At 46.8% G+C, this 19,300-nt stretch overlaps 6 protein-coding genes across 6 annotated transcripts; 3 read left to right on the plus strand and 3 right to left on the minus strand.

Moving 5' to 3' along the window:
* Nucleotides 1-5,012: 5,012 nt before the first annotated feature.
* On the minus strand, nt 5,013-7,342 carry CLUP02_16071 (uncharacterized protein; the record flags this gene model as incomplete). The annotated part of the gene is made up of 3 exons (XM_049294995.1): nt 5,013-5,463; nt 5,514-6,566; nt 6,672-7,342. Coding segments are annotated over 3 exons (2,175 nt in total), but the record flags the coding sequence as incomplete, so codon positions are not given.
* A 2,554-nt stretch (nt 7,343-9,896) lies between these two features.
* On the minus strand, nt 9,897-10,180 carry CLUP02_16072 (uncharacterized protein; the record flags this gene model as incomplete). Its single annotated transcript, XM_049294996.1, has 2 exons — nt 9,897-9,924; nt 9,990-10,180. 2 exons carry the CDS (start codon nt 10,178-10,180, stop codon nt 9,897-9,899), a joined length of 219 nt encoding a protein of 72 aa, XP_049152143.1.
* An 85-nt stretch (nt 10,181-10,265) lies between these two features.
* CLUP02_16073 (uncharacterized protein) lies at nt 10,266-10,786 on the plus strand (the record flags this gene model as incomplete). Its single annotated transcript, XM_049294997.1, has 3 exons — nt 10,266-10,272; nt 10,508-10,620; nt 10,667-10,786. The coding sequence occupies 3 exons, from the start codon at nt 10,266-10,268 to the stop codon at nt 10,784-10,786; spliced, it is 240 nt and encodes a 79-aa protein (XP_049152144.1).
* A 1,025-nt stretch (nt 10,787-11,811) lies between these two features.
* Nucleotides 11,812-13,003, plus strand: CLUP02_16074 (uncharacterized protein; the record flags this gene model as incomplete). The annotated part of the gene is made up of 2 exons (XM_049294998.1): nt 11,812-11,886; nt 12,227-13,003. 2 exons carry the CDS (start codon nt 11,812-11,814, stop codon nt 13,001-13,003), a joined length of 852 nt encoding a protein of 283 aa, XP_049152145.1.
* A 2,834-nt stretch (nt 13,004-15,837) lies between these two features.
* Nucleotides 15,838-17,040, minus strand: CLUP02_16075 (uncharacterized protein; the record flags this gene model as incomplete). The annotated part of the gene is made up of 6 exons (XM_049294999.1): nt 15,838-15,993; nt 16,057-16,137; nt 16,204-16,328; nt 16,386-16,421; nt 16,498-16,820; nt 16,877-17,040. The coding sequence occupies 6 exons, from the start codon at nt 17,038-17,040 to the stop codon at nt 15,838-15,840; spliced, it is 885 nt and encodes a 294-aa protein (XP_049152146.1).
* Nucleotides 17,041-17,618: 578 nt separating this feature from the next.
* Nucleotides 17,619-18,669, plus strand: CLUP02_16076 (uncharacterized protein; the record flags this gene model as incomplete). Its single annotated transcript, XM_049295000.1, has 3 exons — nt 17,619-17,641; nt 17,702-17,933; nt 18,139-18,669. 3 exons carry the CDS (start codon nt 17,619-17,621, stop codon nt 18,667-18,669), a joined length of 786 nt encoding a protein of 261 aa, XP_049152147.1.
* Nucleotides 18,670-19,300: the final 631 nt, after the last annotated feature.

Genomic DNA, 19,300 nt, shown 5'->3' on the forward strand with positions numbered 1-19,300 from the left:
ATAAAGTAAATAGTATTTCTAATTAATATAAAGAATTTTTATAATATTTTAAAATACCGTAAAATAGCGTACGAAGCTATAAGTTTAAAGAGATTCCTTTCTAAAGCTACGATTTTATATAAAAAAGATAATTACTAACTTTCTATTATTTCTTAAACTAGAATTAAGTTACTAATTATTAAACCTTAACTAATAAAAAAGGGAAAAGGTTATATAAAGCTAATTATAACTAAAACTTTAAGTAAAACGACGTATAAAAATATTCTAAAAACACGGCTTTTAATAAGTATTAATATCAAATTAATAATAAAGATTAAAAAAGAATTATTAATTAAGTAGGAAAAGGAGATCGTTAAGAAGGAGGTAAAGGCTAAGAAAAAGGTTAAAAAGGATAAAAACGATAGGAAAAACGAGATTATAATAGTTTAATAAGAAGATAAAGTTTATAATAATAAATAACTTAGTATATTATAAAAATAAAAACGAGCATTCTCGTTAATAAATAGTTTAAAATAAACTATAATTATATTTATAATTCTTTTTCGTCCTTAGTATTGCTCGTAATTACGAAGCTATTTAATATTCTAAGATTAATTTTAAAGTCTTTTAATCTCTACTTAACTTATATAATACCGCCCTATAGTTTACTAAGTAAAGTAATTTCTAATTAGAGCTTATTACGTATATACTACTTTAAATAAATACGAAAATATTAATACGCTTTAAAATAAGGATAATTAGCCTTACTAAACTTCGTACTTTTAACTAATATAGTTAGGGAGCCCTTAATAATTAAAATATAAATTTATAAAGTAGTTTAAAAAAGATATACGTCTAGATTATTATTATTTTAAATAGTATTTAATAGTTATTAAACTTAGTTTTAATTAATTAGCTATATAAAGTCTTATACGGTTCATAACGTAAGTTAATAATATAATTATTATAGCTAATTAAAAATAATATAAGGGCGACCTTTTTAATAACGAATTTAATAAGAGTTCTAAATTTATATAAAGTTAATAAAATTAGAACGAATTAGTAATATATATATAAATAGAAGTATAATCTAGTTAGAGAGTATATTTATATAAAATAGCCCTTAGAACTTAAGTAATTAGAAGTATTTTTATAAACGTAAGTATATTTATATATACTAAGATATATATTACTTACTTACTAATATACCAATTTATTTTAATAAAAACGATTTTACTAACTCTTAATCTTAACGTTATAGATACTTTTACTAAAGATTTAGTAATTATAGAATATAATTAGACTTTTTATTATTAAACGGTATTATAAAAAGTAATAATAAATACTAAATATAAGAACGGTTTCTTTTTCTTAATCTAAACGAACTCATAATAGCATAAATCCCCGTTATTAAATAATAATAAAATATTATATAAATATATTCCGGGACGTATAAGTAGAAACCCTTATATAGAACTATATAATAAACCGTAAATAAATATTAATATTAGTATAGATTTTAAATCTAAATAGTAAAAGCTTATTATACGTATTTAAAGACTAAATATAATTTAGTCTAAGAGTTATAAGCCCTTTATAATAGTACCTTATTTTACTTAACTAATCTTAAACTTATTATAAAAAGGTTTTATAATATATAAAGTAAAGTTTATCTCGGTTAATAATATAAGCTTATTAGCGAACCTATATATAAAAATACTCTTTACTATACCCTTTAGTATAATAAGTAACCTTTAGTATACTAAAAAAGAACTTTTCTAATCGTTATTATATAATTACGAGCTATTTTAGTATTTATTATTACTAAAGCTAATTTTATTAACGAAGGTATAATAATCCTATAGCCGTAATTATAAATCCTTTAGACTAGAATTAAAAAAGGATATCTTTATTATTTAAGTATTATTAAAAAAATAATTCTTAAATACGAATTAATAGATCCTTAAAAAAGACCGTACGCTCTTCTTATTATAAGTCCTATTTCGTAAATTAACGTTTAAAAGTTCGCTTTATAATTCTAGTACTAAAAACTATAAAGATATATATAATAATTATATTATAAGTTTAATTACTCTCTAACTTTATAATAATTATCGTTTAATATAATAAAAAATTAATACGTAGTTATACTATTCTAAGAAAATAATAATATATAAAGTAAGAAATTAAAAAAGAAATTTTAAATAAGGGGTAAATGTTTATATATAATTATAGCAATATATAGGGGTATTCTTTTATTTATAAGGTTTTATAAGTATATATATAGAAATATAGACGCTTATAAGGATTTATAATACTAAAAAAGATAAAAACGTATATAACGATAATATACGATAAATAAAAGTTCTATAATTTTATTAAAAACGTTAAACTTTAGGGGGAGCTTTTATATAATTAGTTACGGCTTTTTATAAGCTAAACTAAGCGCATATATTCTAATTTATAGTTAATAAGTACTTTATAACTCCGTAGGGGCCTTACTACCTAAGTATTAAGCTTAACCGTACTATATTTTAATATATACCTATATAAACTCCTATACTATACTATATAAGAATATCAAATTAATTACTTCTTACTTAGAGTTTATATAAGTTAGTAATACTTTTTATAATCCTATATACTATTATATATACCCTTTTTATTATTTTTAGCCTATTTAACTACTTATTTAAAGGCTTTTATTATTATATAAAAGTATATAATAAGAATAGTATTTAAAAACTTAAATAGAGCGCTAATACGGACTTTATTACGACCCTTATAATTACGACTATACTTAATAACCTTAATAAGCGTATTATAAGCTAGTACGAACCGTTAGTAAATTATAAATAAATATAAGGTAATATAAAGTAACGTATAAGTAATAACGAGAGGTATAACGAGCGTATACTCGTATATAATAAATATATAGTTATAATTAAAGTAACCCTTACCTATAAAAGTAACGTAATTAGTAAAAATGCTTTTATTAGCTTTATAATAGGTATACGACTTAGTATTAGTCTTAGCGTTATTATATACGGTTATTTAAATAGTATTAGTAGCCTAAGTACGAGTTATGGCGATATTTAGGGGTATATAACGGCTATTCTTAGTAATTTTAGGGTTAAGCTTAATCTAACGCTAGGGCTAAATTATATAGGTTAATATAGTAATATTAGATAATATAGGGTAGTATATACTAACTTATATAATACTAAGGTTATAAATTTAATAAAAAGTTTTTAAAAAGGAAAATAAAGAGCTTATAAATAATATAAAAATCTATATAATAAAGAAGCTATTATATAGAAGTATATATATTAATAAGGAGGTAAGAGGTTATTTTATAAGACGTAAGGTTATTAGGGTACTACGTAAGTTAGTATATAGGGATTATTAAGAGCTATATACCCTTAATACGGGCCGGAACGCTATATTAAGCACTTATTATAAGTATTATATAGCGTACGTAATTATTAAAAAAAAGAGTATCCTATACGAAATTATTAATATATATATATAAATAGTTAATACTAAAGAAAAAAGTAAATAAAAAGAATTAAATTGTGAATAGGTATATATGCGTAATTATACTTATAATTGCGTATATATTAGCCTAAGAAGAAGTATAATTACTAATTAGTATAAATTATACTAGTAATTACGTATAAAATTGCCTAATTATACCTAATTAATATTTCTAATTAGTAAATCGCAAATGTTATACTTATAATTACGTATATAATTAAGTAATAGTAATAAAAGTAAAATAGAAAAGGGTATAAAGTATAATAAAGCAAAATATAGTTATTAATAAGTAACTATAGGGGCGTAAGTAGATTACTTACCTTATTTAAAAAATATTAAGTTAGTTAAAAAAAAAGGGAAATTGATTAGTAATAAAAATTAATAGGGAGGATATGCCCCCTAGCTACCCTATTTTCGCTAAGTAGCGTAACTACCCTTACGTAATTATTATTACTTATAGTTATAAGTAATTCTTTATAATAATATACGGGATTTATTATAATATTTATTTATATATATGAGAAAGTCGCGCTATTAATGCTTTAAATTTATGGTAGCCGTAGGTCTATTAGAAAGAACGGTTTTAGCGGAGTGCCTCTTATAGTCTGCCGTACAAGGTACCAGAGCATGCGTTTGTTCCTTGCTCAACAGACACCAACATGGGGTACTCCGTACTGTAGCTACTCGTAGGCTTTAGCCAGCTGTGGATCTGATCAAGTCTCCATTGACTGTCAGACTACCTTCCTCTTGATCCCATCATGCCAATTCGGAAACCAAGTACTCAACCACATAATTACGAGAAAGCAAATCTAAGCCAGAGACATGTTATGGAGGGAAACAGTAACTTGTTCGAGATTTGGTAGCTTTTTATTCTTTTCTCACTATTGTCCAACCTGTGTGCCCTGACCCTACAAAATACATTGCTAGCTTGAACTCTTCAGTCTGGCTGAAGTATGTGCTGCATCTCTTCTAATACCAATATCATTTCATCGTATCACCTCCCCACCACTGACTGGCCCGATCATGCCTGGTATTTCCTCCAAATGGAATGCGCGCAACAGACAGCTTGCAGATATGTTTCTGGTGCCTGAAAGCCCCTCATGGCAACCACCTATACTCCAACGGCCCCAAAATATGGGTGCTTCCAAATGGCCAGCCCATCAAACCCGAGGATGCTGCCCACATGCTTCAACAAAATGCTTTTGATTTTTTCTTTTTTGTACGGCGCATGGCACTGGCAAGGGAATTGCTAACCAGACCGTGGCGTTGGATTTTTCTCGACATGTTCCACTCGGCCCCGTGCGTCAACGGCCGTCTTCATCTTGACTGATTGTCCAGTCTCAATCGTTCGCTCGCATTCGGTGTATTAGTTGGACGCATCCGAGTGATGTCGCGCTACGCGCCCCGGAGATTTGCGTTCAATGAATGGCCAGTTAACCAATGCCATGGTCTCCAACGAATCATCGGTAAGTCGAGCTTGGGAGCTTGGCTTATGCTCATCTCGGAGTAGGATCTTCATCCAGCATGCAAGCATTTTCCAGCATGTTCGTCCATTTGCCGCTTGTGCCTGCGTGGCTATGCTTAAGATGCTGCCGAAAGTGATCTGCGCGGAAAAACTTCTTGCTGCTGTTGCACTCCCTGAACTTGTGTACTTCTTGGAGATGGCGAATGCGCTCTTCCCAATCCTGGTCGGTAGCGTGTCGCGGTGCGGAAGCACCAGGGCCTCTCCCGTTTCTAGGAAACTCCTCACCACAGTAGCCACAAGAGTCTGCTTCACCGGGGCGATTGGTACTGTCGTGGAACGCACGATCATAGCCATTCAGGGCTGAGCAACACCAGCTGTGTCTGCGAACATGAAGACTATTCTGGTGGCGTTCGGCCTCATTCTTGTTCTTGAATCGATTTCCGCAGAAAGAACATTCATACTGCTTCTCGGCTTCATGAGACCTGTTGACGGTTAGCGAAAAGCTTATGATATTTGCAGGGTCGGTACTTACGCCAACTCCTCAGCCGACTCAAATTTCTTGGGTTTCTTCGGGCAACAATCGCACATGAAGAATCCCGAAATTTTGGTTCCACCAGGCTTGCTCACCTCCGTAAGCTTGCGGGGAGAAGCGAGAGGCCGGCTTTCGCTAATGGTCCGCTGGTGGGGTGCCCTGGAAAGGGAACCGCGAGGCGAGGGGTTGAGCGACATTGATGCACTGTAGGGAGAGCTGCAGCTGGGGTCGGTTCCGCCGGGCGAAATTCCACCTGGGGAAAGGCCCCCTGGAGAGACTCGGCCAAACGACGACGAGCCCATGCTGGTAATGCTCCCGGTGAGTAGTGATAGGTTAGAGCTGTAAGACCCTGCGCGACCGGATGGCGAAGAGATTGATCCTTGAGGGATGACACTCAGTCGAGGCGTGGGGGATCCTCTTTGGTTTCCATCGCGACGGCGTAGCAAGTCACTCTGGGTGGTGAAACCAAGTGGTACGCTGTCGTCGGGATCAGCGGATGCACGGCGCTTCGCCCCAGCACCATCGTAGTGTGCTCTCATGGGATCCTCTATCCGCAATCTCTTCATAGAATTGGTCTCCTCCATTTCCATCTCCTCCACTTCGTAGCTGTGCGATGATGCATCGTCGCTGTTATTCCTTCTGGTGCGAGTAGGCGGTGACCTGTCGAGGTCGGAGACGGACCGAGGTGACCTATAGTCCTGGCCGAGATGGAATGGCTGGCTCCTAGGGGAAGGTGAGAGGGCAGAGTGAGGAGTCTGCGTGTATCTGTCGGGAGAGTCTAGTAGGTTTGACGTCTTGAGGTGCAACGGAAGACTGGTGGGCACGGAGAGCGGCGGTACCCGCATGTCGCCAGAAAGCCTCCTCGAGAAAGGGTCGCTAGTTGATGATGTGCTTGACGCACTGAGGAGTGAGCCAGGCGGCTTGTTATCGAACGTCTTTAGGGGAGCGAGCTTCTTCTTCATGTCGGTGAAAGCGTCGGCGCCAGACTGGAACTGGAACTGGTTGTGGTGCAGACCAAACCCGGCCGAGATGCTCGGCAAGGAACATTCAGATCTATCAAGGTGAAAATGTTAGATGGGCACCCAAAATCTCGACACTCTCAAGTTCTTTTCTTCTAGAACCAAACTAGGCCCGATTGAAAGGTTGGGGATTTCCTACCTTGTGGAAGCCGAAGCTGAAGACGAACCCATGCTGGCATAACCCTCATCGTGCCTGTAACCGGACCTCATGTAGTGTGGCCTGTCATCCAAACTTCCCAAGCTGTCGTGGTAACTATGTTCTCTAGGGCTGTATGATGAGGGATCGCGGTAGTGTTGTCTGGGCTCCTGGTGATGCATGTGAGGATCGTCAAAGGGAAGTCGTGGTGGTGGTAAGGGCGGCGGTGCGTTGATTCTGTCTCCGGAACCTGGGATGGCGACAGAGGAGGAGTAACTGCTAGAGTCGAAGCGGTTTGAGTCTCTTGGGTTTGAGTCTATAAATATGCTGGGAAGACCCGCAGGCTCCCTGTATCTCGAAGGTGCCTCCATGATGTCGGCTTGTATCTGTGCAGTTGCTGGCTGAGGATTGACAATTCCAGCTGAAGCGGCGCCACTAAGGTTTATAGTGACGGAAGCACGGGCGTCATGAGTGATGGGCCGGGAAATATCTAGGGTTCTGATCGCGGTGGGATACGAGAAGCGTCCGAGGCCAAGGCGGTCGTCTTGGAGGCCGTGGGTGGCGATGGCAGTCGGGTTCGCCGTTGGTTGAGAACGGGGGCCAATGCAAGCCGAGAATGGCTGTCTCTGTCGGTCTCTCTCTCTTGCGTCACGCAGCGGTCGGGGCCGAGAGGAGACTGAAAAAGGAAAGACAAGACTAGACGGAATCGAGCAAAGCGGCGCGAGTCGTAACGTGGAAGAGGGAAAAGTAGCAGACGTCGATGTGGTTGGACTGGATGTACAATTGTTGAGTCCGGCGGTCTAATCGCGGGACAAGCAGAAACAGATCAGGTCCGGACGGCGTCGAGGAATGCGAGGAGCAAATGTTGTCGGAGGAAGCAGAGTGGCCGGAGCTGGGGTGGGTAGAGTTTACATCCGTAAGTCAGGTCAGGTCGTGGGGGGGAGACGACAGCTGAAATAAGAGGCGATTGTGTGACGACGCCAGCTGCTGTATAAATAAAAATAAAATAAAATCGATACCCCCAGGTATGGCAAGGCGAAAGAGGCGACTAGTACTTATTAAAAACAAAGGCGGGAGAACGAGTCGAGTGGAGGAGACAGACCTGGTCAAGGAGAGGAGAGGAGAAGGGGGTGGAGGGGGAGCCCAGGGAAGCTGTCGGCAGCGTCAAGCGAAGCTCCAGCGGCAGCAGTAGCGGTATCCGTAGGTAGCGGTATTCGTAGCGGTAGCGGCCCAGGGACCCAGATGGAGGCACATCCAAACCTCCAACTTCGGCGTAACGTGGATTGGAGAAGAAGCCCCCGGGTGGTTCCTTTTTGCCCCCAGCAGGGGCAGTAGCAGGGGATACTGAGAGACAGAGGACAGCCCAGGCAGAGAAGAGACCTGACTGAGAGAGAGAATACCTGATACCCTAGCTTAGCACGCCTACTGTGAACGGATACACTAGGTCCTGAGGTATCCTTAGCCCAGGGCCTTACAGGGCAGGGCAGAAGAAGAGGAAGTGGAGAAGAGGAAGGCCGAATGGAAGACAAGAAGGGAGGGGTGACGGGAATGATTTGATGGGTAGCTTTGGAAGAGGGAGTGAATGTACTCAGTAGAAGGGGAGTGGTGATAAGGAAGAGAGGGGGGGGGGGGTGGATCTCTCTCGTTGACGGGTAGAGTAGCGGGACGCTTGTTCGGCGAGCAGCCCTAAAAGGAATAGGATGCGGATGGGGACTGGCTAGTCATACACCAGGGAACCACGAGTACGACGTTGGGCGTGTGGCTGTTTCTTGTAACCCGTTGAGTTAGTGCCATGCAAGCACATAAGCAGCAATGCAGCCCTGTCTGTCAACTTCTTGTCGCCCTTCCTTCACGCTGCGTCGGGGTGTGGGTAGCACCTAAGGTAAGGTAGGCAAGGTGGTGTAGACTAGGTATTCGTAGCGGTAATGGTTGTAGGGAAGGGGGTTGTTGCTCGGATCGAGCGTTCGAGGGGAAATGGCAGAGAGAAGGAGGGCTGGGGACGGAGACTCATGGGGGTGACGGAATGAGGTGCGTTGATGTTGATGCGACCAAGGCCACCCAGGCGATATAAGCATAGATAGCTCAAGGTGTATATGTGCGTATATGTGTGTGTGTGTGGTGTGTATGCCGTGCTGTTACTAGCCGCGTGCGTGGGCTACCTTGAATGGGCAAGGTGAGGCGATGGATCTAGAAGGCTCAAGGAAGCATCCGAGTCGGATCGAGTTGTTGGAGGAATCGGAGTGCGTCAAGGACGGCGGGGTGAGAAATGCAGTAATTTGTCTTCCTTGGTGATATTCGGAGAGGTGTGGGTAATAAGACGGCGGTGATGGCGTGCGGCGTGCGGTGTGCGGCGAGCCGTGGAGTCTAGACGGCGCCCGGGTCGTGTCCTTTGCCCGGTGCTAGTCTCCTGACGTACGAATACGGTATTCGTAGGTAATCAATAGTAATATGCCTTATGAGCCAAGGGAATCCGCAGGTCTGGGTCCGTCCGGACGAGGGCCGGGGGAGCGCAACAATGGAATGTAGAACAAAAGAAGTCGAGAATGGGATTGTGTCCGGGCGGTCTGGCAGGTGTCGCGACGGAACCTCGCTCGATTCAGCAGAGACGCGGAGGCACCTGAGTAAGAATCAGCACAGAACCTGACAAAAAAAGGTACGAGTTGTAGGTGAGAGAAAGCAAGGCAGTCAAAGTACCTTGCGTTCAGGTAGATGAATACCTAAGATACCTAGGTAGGTAGGTACTTTGAGGTAAAGTAAGGTGTGATGAAGACTGCTTCGACGCTCGCTCCGTGCGCGAGATGGAATGGCGTGTGAAGAAAGACCAAGGCGGGAATGCAGCGCATTTGAGGTTTCGTGGTCCGACTGATGAGATGGAAGTTGGGAAATCATCCCGAAGCCGAGGACGATGACCAAGCAGCGTGAGGTGAGCTGTTCGGCTGTTGGAGCATTTGTTTGCTACCTGCATGTTCCTGTCTGACTAAGTCATCAGGTAAGGTACCTACCTAAGGTAGGTAAGGTAGGTAGGCACGATTTGGTAGGTACCTTCCATGCGAATTGATACGAAGAATTACATTACACGCATCATCTCAAGGGAAGAGGACAGGCAGAAGTGCTGCTGCCTCTTGCCCTCCTCATCGTTACATGTCCACCTCCCCTTTCTCCTTCCCAAATCAACGCAAATCCCCGTTGACGAAGCCACATGCATCACGAAGTGGGTAGGCGTGAGAACTATCCGCAAGGCAGGAACGATGCGCATCGACAATGAAAGAGGTACCGCACGAAGCGATGAGCACAGATCCATACCTTAGCTAAGATAGGTACCTTGGATACCTTTGGCGTAACTTCCCTTCCGTAGGTAGACACGTCGGTGAGGCAAGTACTCCGTACGGATACAGCAGGCACGAACATTCAGGTTGGCGCCAAGGCCAAGGAGGAACTGGAGGAGTCAGGAAAAGCAAGAGGGGAAATGATGCGAAACGGGACTTTGGTGGATTTGCATCTCGCTTTTGCATCTTGCAGCCTTTGGGCTTCACTTAAAGAAAGCTACCTAAGACTAAGGCACATTTGGGTTGCCCGAGTTGCCTGCCTGGGTAAGCAATGAAAAGTAAGGTCGGTCGGGCTTAGATGGGGTCTGATGCTGGGCTCATACTGATGCTGATGCTGATGCTGATGCAAAAGAGGCAATGGATGACCTTGCCTTGCATGCCTCATTGCAGGCATAGAAGTTGCAGGTGTAGAAGAAACACACATAGTGCATATCTCAAGTGCCACAAGCATCTTGAGGCAGCGGGGTGAAAGGATCTCGCAACGGTCTCTTGGACTCTTGAACAAGTGCTTAGATAAGCTGGGTGGGGTCCTTGAGAACCGTAGGTACTCCGTACTCCGTACTTCATCAGGTCTTGCCCATCTCACCCAAGAAAACACGACCGAGGGGACAGATATCAACCATAAGGTAAGAAACGTACCGCATTGCGCTACCTGCTTGTGGTCCCTCACAGGCTCACGTCGTGATTCCGTCCGTCTCTCCGTTGAAAAGAGGAATGCGTGTGCAGTGTGCTCCAAAGATGCAAGTCCAAGGCGACACAGGGCAGAACAGGGCAGAAAGCGGGTTCCGTTGAATCATTCCATTTGCTGCGCACTCCCGGTGCGTCCCTCCCGCAGTCCAGTGTCGAGGCTGCAAAGATCAGGGGTATCCGATCAGGATTAGCGCGGGTCCACGACGACGGGGTAGCACCGCATGGTGGCCCGTGGGAGGGGAGAGAGAGCAGACAAGGCAGGCGCAAGGGTCTCCGAGAGCAGGGCAAGGACCACGGCTCTCTCGACCTTCTCGTGCTTCCTTCCAAACAAATATCCCAAGTATCATCAACAAGTCCACTGCCCAAGCTAAGGTAAGTCCCTCGAGATACAATCCTGGCGTTCCATTCTGTCTGCTCGTTTGTTCTTTGCAGCCAAGAAGCGCATTACGCGTTTAGATACTATTTCGGCGAGGTATCTTGAGTCTCATTTCCTCGGTACTCTTACCCGCAGAGAGGCCTTCTCTGCAGCCGTTCGGATAGAGCGTCAGTGTGAGGTATTTGGATGGAAAAAAGAGTCAGAGTCTGGAGACAAGGGCTGCTCGGTAAGGCAAGGAGGAGGAGGAAGAAGAAGAAGAAGAAGAAGAAGATTGAGTGGAAGACTGGAAGGCCCTGAGGGCATGGGGAAGGAACTTGGGACGGGGGGGTGAAAGGGTGAAAGGGGTGAGCACTTTCAGGATCATGTTCTCTGCCCAGGCATACAGACCTCAGGGCGTGCGCTAAGCGGATGGCTACTATGCACACACCCCAGCATCCAACAGAGCAAGGGGTATGGAAGGAAAAATGAGGGTGTAGAATTGAGCCCTGCTGGCCCTGCTGGCCCTGCGCCTACCTCCCACACACGGGAAGGCAGGAGCGAGGGTGGGATTGGCACTGGGGAACCTGATGGACCAAGGAGAATGGATCGCTCCGATACGTACCTTGCCTCGGACCTCAGGTTGAACCTAACGTAACCCAATGGGAGACGAACTACAAAGTGCAGACTCCCGTCGTACATAGAGACCACCTCAGGCGGCATAGAGATACCCAGGCAAAAAAGGTACCTTGGTCTGCAGCACACACACCTACAGATGGCATCCGACAAATTTAGAAAGACAAGTACGCACTCACCACTCTTTCCCATCCATCTCAGTCAGCAGCTTCCTGTAAGGTTACTAAGGGGCCAAGGTAGTAAGGTAAGGTAGGGCAGGTTCCCAGCTCCAACATATGGTACTACGCCAACCTGCCTCTGAGACAGGATAGTAACAACGACGTACAGGGAAGGTGTGCAGAGGGAACCTCACCTTCCGCGGTTCCTTGGTTGACTAGAATAGAAAAGAGAGCACCATTAGCTAAGGAAAGGGAAGGTAGGCACGAAGGATACACTGGTACATGGGCATTTTGGGTGAGGGTACCTTACCTTACCTCGCCTTACCTAACAGAATAGTTGCATCATTCATCACTTCTTCTGGCTTTTGCCTTCCATTGGGTTGCTGTTGCATTCAGGTTACAATCCACCTCCCTACACTACATCACCTTCCTGTGCACCGTTCCGACCATGTCGAAATTGTCGTCGTCGTCGTGCGGCATGTCAGTGTCATTGCGCTGCAGTGCCTGTCCTCCCATCTTCTCGTCTCATTCGGCCAAACGATGGTTCAAGACCCGGAGTGGCACCTCTCCACAACCTCACCTCTCTGCCTCACACCGTTTGACCGCAGTCTACACTATCCGCACCGCACCGCGGCGCACCGTAATGACTGCACCCTATCGAGGCAAATTCCAAGGTTCCAAGTTCCAACCCTACGCCTTGCTGCACCTTCGCTGTCAACTCCAGACCCCCCTCCCATCCAGCCCAATCCCGCCTCATCCTGGGACAACGCTTGTACGACCTTGCCTCCCCGCCACAGACAGGCCGACAGACTGACTCCCCAGTCCGGCGTTCAACCGCCGCTACTTTGGGTCGTTCCACCATCACGATGCTATCTTGGAGCTGCCTTGCCACTCTTCACTCCAGGCACAGCAAAGCAAACACCATCAACGATGCTCGGTCTCATTAACGCAGACATTGGCATTGTTCCCAGCCATCACCTGTTGTCTGCGGCACTGCTGCCCACGCCATTAACTTCGACCTCACCGCATCTATCAATGACCTCCTCGACTCGAACCGCCTCCACACAGGCATGGATCTCGAACCATTCGTACCCCTCCCTCCAGTTACCCCACCGCCAATCACTGCCATCAGACACCAGGGTACTCCACGCCGCACCCATCTTGTCTTCCTAACCTCATACAAGTACACTCACCACCGTACGTACCTACACTATGTGTCTACGCTGCGAACGAACATACTCAAAATCCCTGCACTCTGTATGTCCGACAACACAAGGCAATCGGCTCCATGTGGTTTTTCTTTATGTCCGACATTGGCAAGAAGCAGTTCCAACCGCCATCGTCGCCTCTTTTGGTCACTATCATTGATTGCAAATGTCGTTTTTGGGTCGGTATCCTGCCCTGTCTCTTGTTCAGAATTGCTATAGGTGCTTACCGATAATCTGAACCCACTCACTCAATCCCCGCAGATTTCTGATCAAATGCCTACGGAACAGGTGCAAAATTGAGGGCCCTTGATGCCACTATTTCCAAAGTCCCTCCCACTTTAGCCAAGCAGGCAGAGAGCTACGGTGCCAATGCCGAATATTGGCGCCGTCTCGCCGAGCAAGCTTATTTATGTGCACTTGTTTGTTACAACCTCTCCACAGCGTATTCACAATCAGATATCGATAGGCACCGCAACAATCTTTGACAACGGAATAGCTCTCCAAACAATGAGTGGACAACCACCGAAGGGCAACTCGGCTTGCGTACTGACAAGCTCACAATGGCAGTGCCTTATTCTCTACTACAGAAGCTTCAATATGGCAAAACGCAATTTCCACGGTCTAAAGCCTCCGGCCGGGTTTGGCTAACTCGACGATCTCCAGGTTGCGGCGCTGCTACTGCTGCTGCTTTTCGCATCTCGATCTAACCACATCGATCTTCCCGCAGCCGCTCAGTCTGCCAAGCAAGCCCGCCTACGCGAAAGATCTCAAATCCGTGGTCGCTTTTAGCACCTTCAGTCTCGGGGTTCAGATGCGCGGTCAGCCTGCCAGGCCGGCCATCTCTTGACTGGGCTGTGCACGTCGGCACTTAGTCCTAGCAGCCAATCATGGGAACGAAGAGCGTCGGGGATTTCGCCGCCAAACCCTCCTCTCATTCCGCCGTTGCGCTGCAGCTCACCGTTTGCATGTTCATGCCAATCAGTCAGTCAAGGCCCGCTTGTCGCCCGACTGAGCACGGCACACCCACAGCGATACAAACGCACCCCTTGGTTCAGGATGACTGTGTTTACGAGCGGATCCTTGGCCAATCTTGACGCTCAAAATTGCGTCAGCCTTCTCCTCTTGCGACGACCACGACAACGACGACAGAGCATAACTCTGTCACCAAGGAATAGCTGTCTTGCCATTGGTCTTCAACACGCGACGTCCTTTTGGTCCAAGCCAACTTCCGCTGACTTGCCTTGCGGAGGGCTATTCAGTTCTCGGTATTCACCTGTCGGTTCGGGTCATTCTTTCACGCTCTTTCTGCGATCAGGTGATGAGTATCACATCATTACTCTTCAAACTAGGACACCCAAGAGTCCGTTAGAACGAGCTAAGACGTACGGATAGCTTGCCCGGACTTCGTACAGGCCTCGGTTTGCTCCGTTTGGAAGGGTGGCCCCTGTCGAGATCCGAAGTATTCGACGCTATTTGGATTTCTCTCCCGCTACTGGAAAGTAGGGCGTAAGGCCCCAAGTTTGACGAGCCGCCAGCTGCCCCTTGTTGGCAACGCTGAAGCACCGACAGCGTCAGTCTTTTCGGACCACATTCCATCTTTTGACTAAGCGCCTACAGCCCCCCGCCGGCGCATGGCTGAAAGCCTTCGCACCTTCTGCCGCCTTGGGTTCTGGCCATGGCTTTGGATACCAAGTGTTTGCGAGTTCCATTCCCCGTTCCGTCATTTAGGGCTGACAATGATGCATTTTCCGAACCGTGCTGGTACCGGCACCAAAGTATTGTCAGACAAACGGCCCTACCCTCCGTGAAAGGCAAGACCGCCGAGGGTCCGGGGAGCTAGTAGCATTTCCCACAGAGACTTTTAGGGCAGCCCTGCATGCCCACGTTTTGCAGGAGAGTACCGTAAACCCTCTCAGGCAGACCAGCAGTATCTCCTGGCCCTATCAGGCTGGCAGGCTGACGTCTATCTCCGTACCTGGAGGCTGGTGCGCCTTACCCAAGACGCCGGGCAGCCCAGTTCGCCACCAAGCTCCCTGGGTATTGAATGGTACAACCGAGTGTTATATTAACGAGATACGAAAGTACTAAGGTTGCGATAGATGGACAAGAAGAAACAGCCACGCCAAGGATAACGTCTGCTTGTTGTTAAAGGGAAGAGGCATGCTTTCCTAGCAGACGGCCATCGAGGAAGTCCAGGCCTGGACGTTGGCTCCCTGCGCATTTCCTTCTTAAACGTTCGTACGTACGGATACACACACACACCACCACCCTTGACAGAGCGGGGAGGGTCGTGGTCCGGGCTTTGCAGCGAGGTTTACAGCGTGCGTTGTCAGTTCCCTTTCTGGCCCATCGGCAGGCCCAAGACACCGGCGGCCGCGAGCGATCTAGGCCATCCCCGTCTGAACTCGAGTGCCCAATTCTGGGTGCGCAGTACTGATCACCTTACAACCCACGCAGTTCGGCGTGTGACGACCAAATATGGTGATTCTGCCAGGTCCTGTGTCTTCATCGGACACTACCGCTATGCCTACAGATGCAATCGTGGTAATACCGAATCTCGCCAACGAGGCCGAGTTCGCTTTTGTCCGCGGATAAGTTAGTCACGGCGGCGAAGAGGCTCCCCAGACGCTGTGATCTGGCAAAGTGTGGCCTGTGACATGCACTGGAACATGCTATTCGCCAATCATGAAGAATGATTCCAAACCGGGAGACGCGTTAATAGAAGCCAGCGTCGCTTCCATTCAGCTCGCTTAGAATCGTGCAGGCTAGCAATCAACCAGACTTTGCTTACGGTCACATTTACGCTACGCAAAGCCAGCCACCCGTTGTCCGCCACTGAAGGGAGGCGTCTGACCCTACTTGCTGCGGAGTCTTCTCCGAAGACCACCTCGCAATTCCGCGAAAGGGGAGAGTGACATTTGAGTTTTCGGAATCTTGCGCTTTCACTAGCCCTGACTGGCGCGAGACTTGTGGCAGTTGGCCATGTACGGTAAGCATGACAAAAGCTCATGCTCGCACGCTCAAAGCCCTTCCCTTCAGTGGATAGTGGCTTTCTTCGGTGCACCACTTATCAACGACTGCGCCGCGTCCGTCGATAGTCTGTTGATGCCCAGGCAGAGTCGTCCTGGAGCGTTTCGGAACGAATCGAGTACGAATACCCCGCACCGTAGGCGGTTTGATTTTGGAGCATCGGCAAGGTGGGGGTAGAACGGGGCCAATCGGCTTCGATGAGGGTTTCCCTGCTGCCCTGCAGTTCAAATCTCCACGCTGCAGCTCCAATGCTCCATACCCTGATCATGTCAATCAACGATCCAACAACAACAACAACAACAACAACAACAACAAACGGTCAACGAGGTTGGACTCTGAAGACAGGACATGTCCTTAGCGCACGTGGGTGATGGTTCATCTGACGAGTCATGCAACGACTCGAACCCTCATCACATGCAAACCACATACGGATGGACATTGTTGGAACATTCATCAGCCACAACAAGACAGCTCTGGCGCGCTTGCCAATCCAAGAAGGACGAATACCTACTGGTTGGGTGCGGAATGTTGGCAAGAGCCCGTCTGCCTTTGGATAGACTAGGACGGTATGATGGCGGAAATCCAACCCCAAAGCCACCTCCTCAGCCCTACACCGTTTGGGCCTCGCTGCCGCGGCTTGCTTAGCTTCGTGCCTCCAACTTGGCGTCTGTCTGTCGGCCTGTCGACAGGGGTATCCGTACTCCCTCGTGCCCCAAGCGGAGATAGGGCGTAGATCCTGCTCGCACGAGCCACTCCAACACGCTTGCGTGGGTTCAACATGTATCTGTACGGAATACTTAGTCAGGACCCGGACAAGGCCGTGAACACGGATTTCACCAATGTCGAAGCAAAATGCTGCAGCAATAGAACTTCCTGCAGGCTCATTGCCATTCGAAAGTGACTAGAGAATAGGTACTCGGATCCTGGAGGTATGGTTGCATTTTCGACCAGGAACGAGACAGCTCTACTCATACTTTGTACGTCAAGAAAGCTTCGAAACTCGGACTGACGTTTCCAAAGCCTACCTCACGTCGATCTAGCACTCACGGCCGCGAGGACGCCGATGGTCCGGCTACTTCTGTGCGTTCTGCTCTAATGAGAGGGTCTAGTTCGAATCCAGGTCGACTTGCGAATGGCGTTCGCTGGGCAGAATAGACATACGCCGCCGGGATACATGAAGATAGCGCCGCCAGATTGGCGCCGCATTACGGGGCTACCACGGACGTAACCAGCATAATTTCGACGATTTGGAAAACATTGCAAAAATACGTTAACCTTCAGCGAGGCTTATACAAGTTTGTAGCTATTCGAGCAACGATATCGAGTTGGAGGCTTGGCCTCTTGAACTGACCGAGCCGGATTGCACCACTGTGCGCGATGGCAGAAAAGCTCTTGCTAAGGACACGCAGCGCCTACATGTTCTGAATCAACATTACCGCAGGCTACACTCGGGAAGCTTTCTGGGAGGCACTTTGGACGAATCTCGTGAACCATCACTGCGTGTCCGAAGTGATGAAGTGCGTACGGATACGATTGCAAATTCAATGCAAATGGGACATATGGACAATGGCAGGTACTGAACGAACCGGGATGCCGATTGAAAGGCCCAAGGAGGACAACGACCCCAGACCAGCCATCTCGAGAACCCCAGAGCGTCGCCACTGAACCTCAAACCGCCGCCGCCAGACGCCAGTGCTTCATCGCCCCTCACAGACTGCACGTCACCAGAGCCCGCGACTCATATTGAGCATCTCCACATTTCCACCGAGAGCACCGAGATCACGGGCGGAAACACACCTCCTAATCCTATCAGACTTGGAAGGCAGCAACGCTTACCCCATTGTCAGAACTCAGAATCCTACCGAGTATGAAGAATCAACAATGAGGCTCTTTGCTACTTCTGGTATCTCAACTCGAAGCCTTTCAAGGCCTCCCTGTCCGCCCTGTGCCTTTTCAAGGGGCCTCATTGGCCATTATCATGGTGTGACACCGTTGGAGATGCAAGGCAAAGGGGCCGGACCTTGGACAGCTGGAATTCCATGCCTCGGCACATTCAGACCCAAATCCTAGGGGCCTGTGGGTTCGGACGTCCTGATAACTGGAGATTGGGGGAGAACTGGAGAATGGAAGAAGGCTGTGCAGCGCAGTGTAATGGAGCTTGATGGAGTCGCTCCGATGGGCGACAAGGCGATGGCTTCCGTATTGGAGCGACCCCCGAGTCCCGTCATCCAATGGGCCATCCACGACCAGAATGGCATGAAACATTGCCAGGCTCGCCAACCCATGCAGCCATCCCCGGAAGCCCAAGCTTTCGTCTACTGCACTGCACACATAGCGTACGATTCGACCACCCAAAAGCTCCAGTCCGTCTCCTGTGATCTAGTGTATCCTCCCATGAGTCCCATGGCACCTGTCTTGATTCAGTACCCGGACACCCGCGGGGGGAGCCTGGCACACCCATTCACTCAACTGGCAACAAAATGGAGCTTGGCTATGCCTTACCCCTTAAAGGCTGCAACTGCCGAAGCCTCGCAATTGGCGTTTAGGCGCATGACTTCCCTACAACTCAACGAAGGGGACCACGACGTTCAGACGGCATGAGCTACTTGTACACTTGATTGCGAACGAATACCTACGTACGCTGAGATCGCCCATTTTAGTCACACGCCATAGGCTAAGCATGTCTTCCTCAGACTGGGGCCTCCATGACACTTCAATAGGCCATTGAAATTCGCGCCACAGCTTCTCAGCCACGGGGTGTGAGTGCAGCCGCTAGCCTCTCCGCAAGGCTCGATGCCCGCTACACCTACCTCAATACCTACCTACCGTAGATACTGTCGCCGTTCGAACTTGCGTTAGCCCGTGCCAACCCTGCTAGCGGTTTGGCAGAACAGTAATACTGCCCAATTTGGGCAAATGCAGCCGCCACGTAATTTTGGCGTAAGCCAACATCTCAGGTAATCGGACCAATGAGAGCTTGCCGTCGAGGCAAGGTAATTGGGAAGGAGTGGAAAATTAAAAAATGACCCTTTACCGCCTTCTATATTGGGTATAGCGCTGCTGAAAAATCACGAAAATTGACCTCCCGAAAGGGCTAGGTACGGAACACTAGCAGGGTTGGCACGGGCTAACGCAAGTTCGAACGGCGTGAGTTTCTATGGTACCATGGCTTTCGATCCGTATTCGAGACGAGTCACTAGGCATGGGATCAGCCGAGTCAGAACCACTATCC

Source organism: Colletotrichum lupini, chromosome 9 (assembly GCF_023278565.1).
Source record: "Colletotrichum lupini chromosome 9, complete sequence".
Lineage (NCBI taxonomy): Eukaryota > Fungi > Ascomycota > Sordariomycetes > Glomerellales > Glomerellaceae > Colletotrichum > Colletotrichum lupini.